Genomic DNA, 16,882 nt, shown 5'->3' with positions numbered 1-16,882 from the left:
CACAGGGATGGCACAATCCATTACTGTCAGACTTGATACTGAAATTGTATATGGTTATATTAATTAAAAACAATGGTGCAACATTGATAAATCAAATATTATTTTATAGCAAATGCACTTTCTCCCGCATTGGATTCGGTCGTTGTCCGCCGTTCTGAAACCTATTCTTTCGTGCGCTGTACAATTTGCACCTTTCCCTTTGTTGCTATATGCATAATAGAAAAGTTAATCAGCATTTTGGGATTGAGAACCATTTTTTATTTAACTAGGCAAGTCAGTTAAGAACAAATTCTTACTTGCAATCGAACAGTGGGTTAACTGCCTTGTTCAGGGGCAAAACGACAGATTTTTACCTTGTCAGTTAGGGGATTCGATCTTTCGGTTACTGACCCAACACTCTAACCACTAGCCTACCTGCCACCCCAAATTCAGCAGAGGCAGCAGCAGCAGAGACGAGGAGCAGCCCTTCCTTAGCCTAATTTTCTAAGAAAATTGAGAGAATAAACCCTGACTTAATTAGGTCTATAATCAATAGCCTGACTGTTATATGGGCCTGGCTTTATAAATCATTCATATACAGTGCATTCGAAAGGTTTTCAGACCGCTTGACTTTTTACACATGTTTTTATGTTACAGCCTTATTCTGAAATGGATTCAATTGTTTTCAAAATCAATCTACACATACCCCATAATGAAAAAGCAAAAACAGGTTTTAGAAATGTTTACAAATGTATTAAATATGTCAAAGTAATGCTCTTTACGTGAAACATGCTTACATGTGTCACGTAAAGAGAGCATGGGTTGAGGGAATAGGGAAAATATTTTTGAGTGATAGGGAATGGATTTGGTAACATAACTTTTCAGTCAGAAACCAAATGGCTGTAGTGATGTTGCAGCTTCAGCACAGACAGCGCAATAATCACTTGCTGTGCTGTGGTGCCTTTTTAATTGGCTTTTCACTCCAGTCACACAGGCACTCGCTGTCATTGTTTTAGCACAGTTTGACCATCGGTCTCCTTCTTGAGTCGTCATTTTGTTATTTAATCAAACAGTGTGCTTAAAGCATCAGACAAGCTCAGTGCATATGTAGTTTAATTTATTCAAACATATGGAATATGTAAATATGCATTTAAACATTTAGACCAATCAATTGGTTGAAAGAACAGGATGACTCTCGGACGACCAAGATTTTTTGTTGTTGCCAGGAACAGCCCTACAGTACATACTGTGCAACAGGTTCTCTCCTATCAAATGTGTTGTCTGAATCAACTGTCCTCTCCGTTCACAGAAACTGCCACAATGCGATCACTGTAGTGGTATGGAGGACCCTACCTATTATGAAGCCGTATTTTGAGGGCCTGATCCACAGACCGTCTTATAAGGCCTCTGCCTACGACACTGTGGTGTCCCCGGCGGGGAAGAAACGAGACAAGACCCCGCCTTTGCTGACCCACCCCGCCCATGGCAGACGGAGTGGACGTAAGCTAGGGCTGGTGTCAGAGGGCGGCCATGGATCCTTGTGGAGGGACAAGCGAGAAGACAAGGGAGAGTACTACAAGGGACAGGAGCCAGACTACGGGACTACTAAGATAAGGACTCGGACCCTCAAAGGCACCCGGGTGACCTCATCAAATGGTGACAACTACATTATCCTCTCCCCTGTGGACCCGGGAAGCCAGGTGATTGTATAGACTACATTATCCAAATATTTTTGTGACTCATAGGCTGTATGCCCAAATGTCACCCCATTCCCTATATAGTGCACTACTTTTGACCAGACCCTTATGGGTCATGGTCAAAAGTAGTGCACAAATTAGGGAATAGGGTGCCATTTTGAATGCACGCTTAGGTTTAGCGCTAACTGTTCCTCTCTTGATTCATATTCAGCTTATGTTTACTCAACGTATGTAGTTCTGTCCTTGAGCTGTTCTTGTCTATTGATGTTCTGTATTGTGTCATTCTGTATTATGTTTCATGGTTTGTGTGGACCCCAGGAAAAGTAGCTGCTGCTCTTGTAACAGCTAATGGGGGTCCTAATAAAATACCAAATACCAAAATTATACATGTCACCGCATGCACCACTGTCCATACTGTAAACTGTAGACCTTTAACCCCCTTGTCATCTTCTGACCTCACTAGACGGTTTTAATCCTTTTCTACTTCTCAGATCTTGCATCCTGTTTATCAAGACCGGAATGGTACACTTGGTAAGCAACTTTCATAAGATTAACTAACCAGTCAGTAGATTTGATAACACTTTACTAAACACTTAAAAAACGTAAGCTTGCAGGTATAATGCTTATAATATGTATTTGTTTGGGTTGTGAAGCTGCAACTTTTAATTTGGCTCTATACTCCAGACAAGATGAACTGGCAACAGACAGAGAACACAGGAGACAAGGGGTTGTGAGATAGTGGAATATATATGGAGGGAACGGCGCAATAGAAGAGGGGCTAAGAATCTTGGAGATGGGGAAAGAGACGATAAAATGGAGGGACAGTTTTCTGGACTCTACCCAGAGGGGCAGATCCCGAGTGGACAGCCATCCCCTCTGCCCACGACGGTTGCGGGGAGCAGGGTTCCGGTGGCGGTCCACCTGTCGTCGGTACCTGGAGGTGGTCTGAGAAGAGCGGCCTGGGCTTTCTTCCAGGTACGGCGACAATGAAGGACAAACACCTGGGCAGAAGGTGTGCTGACCTCTGCCTCTTGCTCCGGGAAGAGCGGGGGCTGTTAACCTAGGGAACACTCAAAAGGTGAGAGGCCCGTAGCAGAACAAGGAAGTCTGTTGCGAGCATATTCCACCCACATGAGTTTCTGGCTCCAGGTGTTGGGATTAGTGGAGACGAGGCAGCGAAGAGTCGTCTCCAGGTCCTGATTGGCTCGCTCCAACTGGATGTTGGACTGGGGATGAAAACCAGAGGACAGGCTGGCCGACGACCCAATAAGGGTGCAGAATGCCTTCCAGAACCGGGAAGAGAACTGGGGACTGCGATCGGAGACCATGGAACAACTTCAAAGATTTTACTGACTTACAGTTCATATAAGGAAATCAGCCAATTGAAATAAATACAAAAGCCCCTAATCTATGGATTTCACATGACTGGGCAGGGGAGCTTGGCAGCCAAGGCCAGCCAATCTGAATGAGTTTTTCCCCACCACAAAATGGCTTAATTATAGACAGAAATAGTGAACATTTCTCCTTGGCCAAGATAATCCATCCACCTGACAGGTGTGACATATCAAGAAGAATGTGTTCATTAGTGTTCTATTCTTATTTACAATAAGTGACTCCAAAATGACACACTACATTATTTAGCATTCATTTCTATTGGGCACAACATAATCTGAAACACAACCAAAACAAGCGTCAAATGTATCCAACAACTTTGTAGAGCCACAAGCTTGATGTGGTCATTGCGTGCTAGGAATATAGGACCAATTACTAAAATTGACTACTCTAAAGACTAACTCTAAAGACCAACAAAAATCAACTTCTTGTTTTGAAAATGACCTATGTGGCATCGATAAGAGACAGAAACATTTATTCTGGTGTCAAAATTTACTACAAAATGTACAGTAAAAACAATAATTCTGGTCATAGTCAGTCTCGTCCTAAACTGGGATTTGCGAGTTGAACAAAATGGTATGTCATGGAATGAAGGGTACCATAACGGTTTTCCTTGGTTTGGATTAATTTCAATCCTGCCTGACACAGCCGGCATCACTCAAGTAATCATCAATTGCACGCGACCCCATCGTAATGCCCATGGTCAATTTGGTTTGGCATTCGATATCCCTATGGGGCTAGTTAGGGACCATCAGTAAATGTTACTCACCACCTGGATTCGGTCTTATGTAGCAAAATGTGAAATGGTGTTTTTTACATTGGATAAAAGTAGAGACTTAGAGCTACAAAATGGTATATCATACACTGCATTTGAGGAACAATGGGAAAATAATTCTGCTTTGAAAGTTGATCAACTTGTAAACTCACTTTTGAGAAAATCGCCTTTGAATGTTTTGGTATCTAGTGAAGAGCTCTTCTTTGTCTACACCCATTCAGCATCGTTCACACCCAGTTAAGCTTTAGCCCCACCCATCTCGTTTTGCTCTCGAAGCCCACACTTGACGCTCTGGCCGATGATTTGTTTACCTCTGGATAACATGAAAACAGCCTAACCAGCTCTGCTGGCAACAATTTCATTACGCTTTTTTGCCGATGTTTACTGACACCAGCCATATTCAACGGGTGTTGTACACACGTCACGTTAGATAACAAGCTAGCCAGCCAACGTTAGCTAGTTAAACAACAATGAACAAAGTGCCAACACTGCCTAACATTATGCTCTAACTAGAAAAGCAAACAGCTCTGGGAAACAAATAACGTCCTCTAGGGAGCCAGACAGGTGACATTAGCTAGCTAGCTAACAGTACACTTTAGCTTAAGACATATAGCTAGCTAGGTAGGTTTTAACAACGTTTAAGATCACACACATCACATAATTTTTTAAAATTTATTTCACCTTTATTTAACCAGGTAGGCTAGTTGAGAACAAGTTCTCATTTACAATTGCGACCTGGCCAAGATAAAGCATAGCAGTGTGAACAGACAACACAGAGTTACACATGGAGTAAACAATTAACAAGTCAATAACACCGTAGAAAAAAAAGAAAAAAAAGGGGAGTCTATATACAATGTGTGCAAAAGGCATGAGGAGGTAGGTGAATAATTACAATATTGCAGATTAACACTGGATTGATAAATGATCATGTACAGGTAGAGATATTGGTGTGCAAAAGAGCAGAAAAGTAAATAAATAAAAACTGTGGGGATGAGGTAGGTGAAAATGGGTGGGCTATTTACCAATAGATTATGTACAGCTGCAGCGATCGGTTAGCTGCTCAGATAGCTGATGTTTGAAGTTGGTGAGGGAGATAAAGGTCTCCAACTTCAGCGATTTTGCAATTTGTTCCAGTCACAGGCAGCAGAGTACTGGAACAAAAGGCGGCCGAATGAGGTGTTGGCTTTAGGGATGATCAGTGAGATACACCTGCTGGAGCGCGTGCTACGGATGGGTGTTGCCATCGTGACCAGTGAACTGAGATAAGGCGGAGCTTTACCTAGCATGGCCTTGTAGACGACCTGGAGCCAGTGGGTCTTGCGACGAATATGTAGTGAGGGCCAGCCGACTAGAGCATACAAGTCGCAGTGGTGGGTAGTATAAGGTGCTTTAGTGACAAAACGGATGGCACTGTGATAAACTGCATCCAGTTTGCTGAGAAGAGTGTTGGAAGCAATTTTGTAGATGACATCGCCGAAGTCGAGGATCGGTAGGATAGTCAGTTTTACTAGGGTAAGCTTGGCAGCGTGAGTGAAGGAGGCTTTGTTACGGAATAGAAAGCCGATTCTTGATTTGATTTTCGATTGGAGATGTTTGATATGGGTCTGGAAGGAGAGTTTGCAGTCTAGCCAGACACCTAGGTACTTATAGGTGTCCACATATTCAAGGTCGGAACCATCCAGTGTGGTGATGCTAGTCGGGCATGCGGGTGCAGGCAGCGATCGGTTGAAAAGCATGCATTTGGTTTTACTAGCGTTTAAGAGCAGTTGGAGGCCACGGAAGGAGTGTTGTATGGCATTGAAGCTCGTTTGGAGGTTAGATAGCACAGTGTCCAATGACGGGCCGAAAGTATATAGAATGGTGTCGTCTGCGTAGAGGTGGATCAGGGAATCGCCCGCAGCAAGAGCAACATCATTGATATGTACAGAGAAAAGAGTCAGCCCGAGAATTGAACCCTGTGGCACCCCCATAGTGACTGCCAGAGGACCGGACAGCATGCCCTCCGATTTGACACACTGAACTCTGTCTGCAAAGTAATTGGTGAACCAGGCAAGGTAATGTTAGCTAATGAGCAAGCCTGCTAACGTTAGCTAGTTAACAACAATGAACAAAGTGGCAACAATGCCACAGTGCTGGGAGCTAACCAACCAGGTCCAATGTTAGCTAGCTAACATTAGGCTCTAACTAGAAAAGCAAACGGCTCCGGGAAACAAATAATAAGCTATGGAGCCAGGCAGCTAACGTTAGCTAGCTAGCAAACAGTAAACTTTAGTTTGAAATGAAACTACTTTCTGTCAAAATTAGAAATGTGTAATATCTGAAAATGTAGCTAGCTATCTTGCTTCCCCTGTCAGGAATGCCATACCATGGCTTCCCTTAGTTTGAAGATGTAATCCGGAGACAGGTGTTTTCTCCATCTTTAGCTATCATACTCAAATTCCACTGATTTCAAAACTTGATCCCCCAGAAAATGGAGAGGAACACTTATGCAGTGCCACTACACAATAACTTTTTTTTTTTAAAAAGCCGCGTTCGACAGGATTACCAACACAGACTGATGAGCTCAAATAGACAGACGCCTTCAAAATGGCAGACCAACCTGAACTGCTCTCTCGGCATGTCCAGCCCACTCATTATCTTAGAGGGAAGGTTGCTAACTTTTTCTGGGGCTGAACCAACAAGGCTCATAATTTCACAAATGTATTTACAGATGGTATACAAGTTTGTTATTAAGGCACATAAAAGTACACATGTTTGAGAAGGCATTTCTGCCAAAATAAACACATTTTGATTTAAAAAAAATATTTTTTACGTTCAAATGGCTCTTCTATGAAGTTGTGCCTTGTGACATATGCCTAGTTTCCTGAATAGGGTCACAAATTACGCAATGTACATGGGACAATATTTTAAAATGTCAATAGCTCCAAATTTCAATGACTTAAAAACTTTAAATCAACTATACTGTAAATTGTTAAAATTAATTGACAAATATTGAAAGCATTTAATGAGACAGCTAAAAGATGTCAAACATGAAAATATTATCCCATTTATATGGTGTAAGTTATTGACGGTCCTGAACTATCTCCAGAGATAGGCTATCCAAAGTCAAACCAACTTTGCCACAGTTGCACACCAGCGGGCTGAAGCTAATTGGCTAAATGATTTGGCTAACTCTCCCCACCTGCAACCAAACACAAGAGACACTCACATCAAACCACACCCCGAAACAACTCAGGTTTGAATTCAGTCATGGCTGCTAGCATTTCTTAATGAACCAAATCTAAATATCATACTCCCCAAAAAATGTTAACCTCCCCTGTGAGAGGTTAGCATGTCTTGGGAGTATGATCTTTGTGCCTCAGTAAACTTTCTCACGCATCATTATTCACGACTCATTAATGATTATCCGTAATCAAGGCAGCATCCACATTAATGTAGATGTGTTCTGAAACTATTATATTCTTATTGACAATGAAAGTGACTCCAATATATTATTTACCATTCTTTTCTATTGGGTACAACATAAACTCAAACACAACTAAAACAAACGGCAAATGCATCCAACAAGTTTGTAGAGTCACAAGCTTGATGAAGTCACTGCGTGCTAGGAATATGGGACCAAATACTAAATATTTCACTACTTTTAATACTCATATGTGAATTTGTCCAAATGCTTATGACACCTTCAAAATGGGGGGACTAGATACAGTTGAAGTCGGACATTTACATACACTTAGGTTGGAGTCATTAAAACTCCTTTTTCAACCACCACAAATTTCTTGTTAACGAACTATCGTTTTGGCAAGTCGGTTAGGACATATACTTTGTGCATGACAAGTAATTTTTTCAACAATTGTTAACAGGCAGATTATTTCACTTACTTCACTGTATCACAATTTCAGTGGGTCAGATGTTTACATACACAAAGTTGAAAATTCCAGAAAACTATGTCATGGCTTTAGAAACTTCTGAAAGGGTAATTTACATAATTTGAGTCAATTGAGTTGTACATGTGGATGTATTCCAAGGCATACCTTCAAACTCAGTGCCTCTTTGCTTGACATCATGAGAAAATCAAAAGAAATCAGCCAAGACCCCAGAAAACAAATTGTAGACCTCCACAAGTCTGGTTCATCATTGGGAGCAATTTCCAAAAACCTGAAGGTACCATGTTCATCTGTACAAACAATAGTATGCAATTATAAACACCATGGGACCACGCAGTCATCATACCGCTCAGGAAGGAGACACGTTCTGTCTCCTAGAGATGAATGTACTTTTGGGGTGAAAAGTGCAAATCATTCCCAGAACAACAGCAAAGGACCTTGTAAAGATGCTGGAGGAAACGGGTACAAAAGTATCTATATCCACAGTAAAACGAGTCCTATATCAACATAACCTGAAAGGCCGCTCAGTAAGGAAGATGCCACTGCTCCAAAACCGCCATAAAAAAAGCCAGACTACGGTTTGCAACTGCACATGGGGACAAAGATTGTATTTTTTGGAGAAATGTCCTCTGTTCTGATGAAACAAATATATAACTGTTGGCCATAATGACCATCATTATGTTTGGAGGAAAAAGCGGGAGGCTTGCAAGCTAAAGAACACCATCCCAACCGTGAAGCACGGGGTGGCAGCATCATGCTGTGGGGGTGCTTTGCTGCAGGAGGGACTGGTGCACTTCACAAAATAGATGGCATCATATGGAAGGGAAATTTATGTGGATATATTTAAGCAACATCTCAAAGACATCAGTCAGGAAGTTAAAGCTTGGTCGCAAATGGGTCTTCCAAATGGCCAATGACCCCAAGCATACTTCCAACGTTGTGGCATAATGGCTTAAGGACAGCAAAGTTAAGGTATTGGAGTGGCCATCACAAAGCCCTGACCTCAATCCTTTTGAAAATGTGTGGGCAGAACTGAAAAGACGTGTGCGAGCAAGGAGGCCTTCAAACCTGACTCAGCTCTGTCAGGAGCTTATTGTGGGAACTTATTGTGGGAAGCTTGTGGAAGGCTACCCAAAACGTTTGACCCAAGTTAAACAATTTAAAGGCAATGCTACCAAATACTAACTAAGTGTATGTAAACTTCTGACCCACTGGGAATGTGATGACCGAAATAAAAGCTGAAATAAATCATTCTCTCTACTACACTACTCAAAAAAATAAAGGGAACACTTAAACAACACAATGTAACTCCAAGTCAATCACACTTCTGTGAAATCAAACCTTCCACTTAGGAAGCAACACTGGTTAACAAATTTCACATGCTGTTGTGCAAATGGAATAGACAACAGGTGGAAATTATTGGCAATTAGCAAGACACCCCCAATAAAGGAGTGGTTCTGCAGGTGGTGACCACAGACCACTTCTCAGTTCCTATGCTTTGTTTTGTGGCCATAATGTTTTGGTCACTTTTGAATGCTGGCGGTGCTTTCACTCTAGTGGTAGCATGAGACGGAGTCTACAACCCACACAAGTGGCTCAGGTAGTGCAGCTCATCCAGGATGGCACATCAATGCGAGCTGTGGCAAGAAGGTTTGCTGTGTCTGTCAGCGTAGTGTCCAGAGCATGGAGGCACTACCAGGAGACAGGCCAGTACATCAGGAGACGTGGAGGAGGCCGTAGGAGGGCAACAACCCAGCAGCAGGACCGCTACCTCCGCCTTTGTGCAAGGAGGAGCAGGAGAAGTACTGCCAGAGCCCTGCAAAATGACCTCCAGCAGGCCACAAATGTGCATGTGTCTGCTCAAACGGTCAGAAACAGACTCCATGAGGGTGGTATGAGGGCCCGACGTCCACAGGTGGGGGTTGTGCTTACAGCCCAACACCGTGCAGGACGTTTGGCATTTGCCAGAGAACACCAAGATTGGCAAATTTGCCACTGGCGCCCTGAAAACAGGTTCACACTGAGCACGTGACAGACGTGACAGAGTCTGAAGACGCCGTGGAGAACGTTCTGCTGCCTGCAACATCCTCCAGCATGACCGGTTTGGCGGTCGGTCAGTCATGGGTTGGAGTGGCATTTATTTCGGGGGCCTCACAGCCCTCCATGTGCTCGCCAGAGGTAGCCTGACTGCCATTAGGTACCGAGATGAGATCCTTGTGAGACCTTATGCTGGTGCGGTTGGCCTTGGGTTCCTCCTAATGCAAGACAATGCTAGACCTCATGTGGCTGGCGTGTGTCTGCAGTTCCTGCAAGTGGAAGGCATTGATGCTATGGACTGGCCCGCCCGTTCCCCAGACCTGAATCCAATTGAGCACATCTGGGACATCCTGTCTCGCTCCATCCAGCAACGCCACGTTGCACCACAGACTGTCCAGGAGTTGGGAGCAGATCCCTCAGTAGACCATCCGCCACTTCATCAGGAGCATGTCCAGGCATTGTAAGGAGGTCATACAGGCACGTGGCGGCCACACACACTACTGAGCCTCATTTTGACTTGTTTTAAGGACATTTCATCAAAGTTGAATCAGCCTATAGTGTGGTTTTCCACTTGAGTGTGACTCCAAATCCAGACCTCCATGGGTTGATAAATTTGATTTCCATTGATAATTTTTGTGTGATTTTGTTGTCAGCACATTCAACTATGTAAAGAAAAAAGTATTTAATAAGAATATTTCATTCATTCAGATCTAGGATGTGTTATTTTAGTGTTCCCTTTATTTTTTTGAGCAGTGTATTATTCTGACATTTCACATTCTTAAAATAAAGTGGTGATCCTAACTGACCCAAGACAGGTCATTTTTACCAGGATTAAATGTATTTGGCTAAGGTGTACAGTTGAAGTTTACATAACTTCCGACTTCAACTGTACATACAGACAAGTGCTTTCATTTCTATATGGTAAAACAGATAAGTATGAAAATGCCCTCAAATAAAAGGTGACATTCTATATTGTCGCTTCATATGAAACATTTGATCTCAAATCCAAAATGCTGGAGTTTAGAGCCAAATTTAATGTTTTTGATTCACTGTCTAAATAAATACATAGGGGAGTAGTATACAGTATGTTAACTTTCTATGTATATGTATATTTTTCTGAGAGGATATTCTTGCATTCATGTTTTACCAAAACAGGTAAGATTTATCAAAGTCACCCACGCGGTGGACTTCAGAAGGGCAATGGCTTTCTACAGGACACTGCTAGCGGGCTACAGGCCACAGGCTTATCTTCTCAACGCTCCATCATCGGTAAGACGGCTACCATGCTGCCCCCATCTGGCTACCAACCCAGCTATGGCAATTACCAGAACTGCACCATTGTCCAGTCTCATCTGCCCTACTCCAATTACGGAACCTACGTCACGCTGGCCCCCAAAACCCTCATCTTCCCCGTCTTTGTTCAGGTTGGCTCTTTTGTTTTATTAATTTGTGTTATGACATGATCATGTTTTTCTTGAGCTGACTGGTGGGTCTGTTGTTGTTGCTGTCAGTCATATTTGTCCCTTGGCTGAACTGATCAGATGCATGATTGGGGTGTCTGGATGAGAAGCAAGTAGAAGACTATCAAACTGACAGCAGGGTAGTGTTTGAGGTGACGTTGTAGCAAAACATTGTTTTGCATCAAATTGTTGTGGAACGCAAAGCGAAAACAATTGTTTCTTATTTGACAAGTTCCAACAGTACCACCCCATTTGACTGTTTTCTTCCCTTTCGGGCCTAGTGAACATGACCCAGCATTAGTGAGATTCATGATTGTGATGGTGTAATGTTATTTAGCATCCAATTTAAACTCGACCTAAGAGGTTTGATTTTAGAGAGATAGTAAGATAGACAAAATCATATCCTGTGTGTATATCCTCACTTGGTAGAGCATGGTGCTTGCAACACCAAGGATAGTAGGTTGATTCCTGCTGTGGCAAATCATACAAAAATTGTATGCACGCTTCGGATAAAAGAGTGTACTAAATGGCATATTCAGTATATATGATATCAAATCATGCATTATTAGCACAGGGGTGTTTACTGGTGTGTTCTCTCTTGTAGCCCCTGGAACTGTGTAGCGAGCGAACACTTCTTCTCTCAGAGGAGATGATCCTGCATGAGAGCCAGTGCATGTCTATCAAGGTACAACATCCTTTCTCTTCTGTTGTGTCATTTACGCTGACACTTCACATTGTTGCTCTTCTACCTGTGTCATTACACTGTAATGACATGGTTAGATTATTACATAATAGTTTAGCCGTAGCTTTGTAATTGCACAGCGATGAAGTTGAGTGGTTCTTGTTTTTACACCAGTGGACTAAGGAACAGTCCCTATTCTTCTTGTGCAATTAAAAAAAGCTAAACTTTGTTTCTATTCAATTATAACACAATTGCTGAATTACCATTGTAATACCAAGTAATGTAATGTTAGAATAATGATCACATAAGGTATGCACAACAATTAACATTGACATTTCCTACAAATATGCCTTTTTTCTTTAGTCTTGGAATTTGTTGAATAGTTATATTTCCTACATTATTGATCTGCCTTTGCACCAGAGTCATTTTTCAGCACAAATGTCAATTTTCTCTGTCAGGTTTCTAGTTTGTTCCAGTGATACCCCATAGAGAGATGCACAACCATGCACTATTATTAGGACGGATTAAACATTACCTGGTAAAAGCCAGATCCATATCACTGAACAATGTGTGAGAAATGGAATGCTATGACTGTGTCCCAAATGCCATCCTATTCCCTATGTAGTGCACTACTTTTGACCAAGTCACGTAGGGCATTGGTCAAAAGTAGTGCACTATAAAGGGAATATGGTGACATTTCAGATGCAATGATATGGGTCTCTTTAATGGTGATGTAGGATACACAGAACTTGATATAGTTACTTCTCAGATACAGACTGACGGTTTATGATAAAGTAAAACAAATGTGTGCTGCCTTTTCACCAAGAAGAAAGGAGATGGCTGGATTTGATGTGTCTTACAGTAAATTCAGCATTCAGCATTCAAAGTAACGTCCCTTTTTCGGGACCCTGTCTTTCAAAGATGATTCGTAAAAATCCAAATAGATCTTCATTGTAAAGGGTTTAAACACTGTTTCCCATGCTTGTTCAATGAACCATAAATAATGAATGAACATGCACCTGTGGAACGGTCGTAAAGACACTGACAGTTTACAGACGGTAGGCAGTTAAGGTCACAGTTATGAAAATTTAGGACACTAAAGAGGCCTTTCTACTGACACTGAAAAACACCAAAAGACAGATGCCCAGGGTCACTGCTCATCTGTGTGAACATGCCTTAGGCATGTTGCAAGGAGGCATGAGGACTGCAGATGTGGCCAGGGCAAAAAATTGCAATGTCCGTACTGTGAGACGCCTAACACAGAGCTACAAATAGACAGGAGGGACAGCTGATCTTCCTCACAGTGGCAAACCACGTGTAACAACACCTGCACAGGATTGGTGCATTCGAACATAACTGCTTGAGTTATATCAGGAACGCACAATCCCTCCATCAGTGCTCAGACTGTGCCCGCAATAGGCTGAGAGAGGCTGGACTGAGGGCTTGTAGGCCTGTTGTAAGACAGGTTTTCACCAGACATCACCGGCAAAAACGTTGCCTATGGGCACAAACCCATCGTCGGTGGACCAAACAGGACTGGTAAAAAGTGCTCTTCACTGGCGAGTTGCGGTTTTGTTTCACCAGGGGTGATGGTCGGATTTGCGTTTACACCAAGGTCTGTACTCTGGAGCGGGATTGATTTGGAGGTGGAGGATCCGTTATGGTCTGGGGGCGGTATGTCACAGCATCATCGGACTGAGCTTGTTGTCATTGCAGGCAACCTCAACGCTGTGCGTTACAGGGAAGACATCCTCCTCCCTCATGTGGTACCCTTCCAGCAGGCTCATCTTGACATGACCCTCCAGCATGACAATGCCACCAGCCATGCGCTTGTTCTGTGTGTGATTTCCTGCAAGACAGGAATGTCATGGCCAGCAAAAGCCCGGATCTCAATCCCATTGAGCACGTCTGGGACCTGTTGGATCGGAGGGTGAGGGCTAGGGCCATTCCCCCCCAGAAATGTCAAGGTACTTGCAGGTGCCTTGGTGCAAGAGTGGGGTAACTTCTCACAGCAAGAACTGGCAAATCTGGTGCAGTCTATAAGGAGGAGATGCACTGCAGTACTTAATGCAGCTGGTGGCCACACCAGATACTGACTGTCACTTTTGATTTTGACCCCCCTTTGTTCAGGGGGACATTCTTCCATTTCTGTTAGTCACATGTCTGTGGAACTTTTTCAGTGTATGTCTCAGTTGTTGAATCTTGTTATGTTTATACAAATATTTACGCAGTTGACAGTGAGAGGAAGTTTCTTTTTTTGCCGAGTTTACATTTTATGGTCCTTATGAATTTAGTTTATAATAACTTTTTATTAGCCGGGATTGTCCACTGAGTAACACTGGCCACTGTTTTCCAGGCAGTCCTGGAACAGTATTTCTCAGCTTAGCTTTGCTTCTCTTCAACAGTGCGCAGATGTATATATTTCATGGTTCTGTTATTTAAAAAAAAATGTTATGCTATACAATATTACAGTCAGGTCCATAATCATTGACAGCATTGATTAAGATGAGCAAAAAAAGACTGCATAAAATAAATAATACACATACTGTGCTATATTGCATGCAACAACCACAAAAAAGTATATTATTTTATACTACTGCAATTGCTTAGAGACAAGTAGTAAAAAAAATCTTAAAGATAGGAGTCAAAATTATTGTCAACCCAGTTTTCAGTAATCCAAGCACCCTGACAGCACTGAGCCTTTTTCTAAAAATGTTTTATGAGATTAGAGAACACTCTAAACAGAATCTTTCCAGATCCTTGATATTCTTTGTCTGTGCTTGTGGACTGCCCTCTTTTTAATTCAAACCACAGGTTTCAATGGGGTTCAAGTCCAGAGACTGAGATGGCAAAAGAGTACCACAGTATGAGTCATAATGCCCATTAAACCTAGCGGTCAAACAAGGAAATAGTTCCAATGGTTTTTCCACCATTAATTTTTCCCATAGGGGATTTTAGAAACTCTTAAAATAAGGGTTGTGTTTTGTGTAGGCTTACCCTGGCGTGACGTTTTGATAACCGTGTAAATCTCTCCAGTAAAAGGTGACTTTCTTTATTGCGTTCTCTTTATTTTCAAACTTTCCCGCAAGTTATTTTGGCTGCTGTATTTAACATTCAGCAAACAAGAGCAAACTTGCATCCCTCTTCGAAAAGTCTATTAGTTTAAGAAAGGCACAAAAAAAATGCTGCTCACTATCTCATGCTCGTTGTGCAGTATGGAGGAGACCCGAAAAAACACAAACAAAAGCTCCAAAAATACCAAAATATAGTGCATTCAGAAAGTATTCAGACCCCTTGACTTTATCTTACATTGAGGCTATATTCAAAAATGTATGAAATTAAAAAATTTCCTCATCAATCTACACACAGTAACCAATAATGACAAAGCAAAAGCAGGTTATTTAAAATGTTTGCTAATTTATTAAAAATTGAAAACCGATACCTTATTTACATAAGTATTCAGACCCTTTGCTATACGACTTGAAATTAAGTTCAGGTGCATCCTGTTTTTCCATTGATCATCATTAAGTTGTTTCTACAACTTGATTGGAGTCCACCGGTGGTAAATTCAATAGATTTGACATGATTTGGAAAGTGTCACGCCCTGGTCTTAGTATTTTGTGTTTTCTTTATTATTTTGGTCAGGCCAGGGTGTGACATGGGTTAACTATGTGGTGTGTTTTGTCTTGTTTTTTGTTGTTGTAGGTATTGGGATTGTGGTATAGTGGGGTTATCTAGAAACGTCTATGGTTGCCTGAAGTGGTTCTCAATCAGAGGCAGGTGTTTATCATTGTCTCTGATTGGGAACCATATTTAGGCAGCCATATTCTTTGAGTGTTTCGTGGGTGATTGTTCCTGTCTCTGTGTTAGTTTGCACCAGATAAGGCTGTTTAGGTTTTCACGTCACGGTTCTTGTTTTGTATTGTTCGTGTTTATTATTTTATTAAACATGAATCAAAATACCCACGCTGCATTTTGGTCCTCCTCTCCTTCATCAGTAGAAAACCGTAACAGAAAGACACACACCTGTCTATAGAAGGTTCCACAGTAACAGTTGACAGTGCATGTCCGAGCAAAAACCAAGCCATGATGTTGAAGAATTATCCGTAGATAATAGCCTCCATCATTCCTAAATGGAAGAAGTTTGGAATCACCAACTCTTCCTAGAGTTGGCCACCCGGTCAAACTGAGCAATCGGGGGAGAAGGGCCTTGTTCAGGGAGGTGACCAAGAACACGATGGTCACTATTACAGTGCTCCAGAGTTAATTTGTGGAGATGGGAGAACCTTCCAGAAGGACAACCATCTCTGCAGCACCTCACCAATCAGGTCTTTATGGTTGAGTGTACACTGGTCAGTAAAAGGCTCATGACAGCCCGATTGGAGTGTGCCAAAATTCACCTAAAGACTCTCAGAAACAAGATTATCTGGTCTGATGAAACCAAGATTGAACATTTTGGCCTGACTGCCAAGCGTCACATCTGGAGGAAACCTCGCACCATCCCTACGGTGAAGCATGGTGTTAGCAGCATAATGCTGTGGGGATGTTTTTTAGCGGCAGGGACTGGGAGACTAGTCAGGTTTAATGAAAAAAAGAACAAAGCAAAGTACAGAGAGATCTTTGAAATCCTGCTCCAGAGCGCTCATAATTCTCTAAATGTCCTTGAGTGGCTCAGCCAGATCGAACATCTCTGGATAGACCTGAAAATAGCTGTGCAGCGATGATCCCCTTTCAACCTGACAGAGCTTGAGAGGATCTGCAGAAAAGAATGGGAGAAATACAGGTGTGCAAAGCTTGTAGCAACATACCCAAGAAGACTCTAGGCTTTAATCGCTGACAAAGGTGCTTTAACAAAGTACTGAGTAAAAGGTCTGAATACTTTTTAATTTATTTATTTGTTATTTTATTTATTTCAACTGTATTTAACCAGGTAGGCCAGTTGAGAACAAGTTCCTGGCCAAGATAAAGCAAAG

General features: G+C 42.2%; 1 protein-coding gene across 3 annotated transcripts in view; it reads left to right on the top strand.

Moving 5' to 3' along the window:
- The window catches only part of LOC135545889 (regulator of G-protein signaling 3-like), an 82,821-nt gene that overhangs the window by 31,823 nt on the left and 34,116 nt on the right, over positions 1-16,882 (top strand). For all 3 annotated transcript variants that reach the window (XM_064973865.1, XM_064973849.1, XM_064973856.1), the window contains 4 exons: positions 1,289-1,679; positions 2,168-2,207; positions 10,923-11,191; positions 11,832-11,912. In XM_064973865.1, coding sequence (XP_064829937.1) covers positions 1,289-1,679; positions 2,168-2,207; positions 10,923-11,191; positions 11,832-11,912 — 781 coding nt within the window. The remainder of the gene's footprint in view (positions 1-1,288; positions 1,680-2,167; positions 2,208-10,922; positions 11,192-11,831; positions 11,913-16,882) is intronic.

The sequence above is a fragment of the Oncorhynchus masou genome, chromosome 1 (genome assembly GCF_036934945.1).
Source record: "Oncorhynchus masou masou isolate Uvic2021 chromosome 1, UVic_Omas_1.1, whole genome shotgun sequence".
Classification (NCBI taxonomy): Eukaryota; Metazoa; Chordata; class Actinopteri; order Salmoniformes; family Salmonidae; genus Oncorhynchus; species Oncorhynchus masou.
This window is presented reverse-complemented; position numbering and strand designations above follow the sequence as displayed.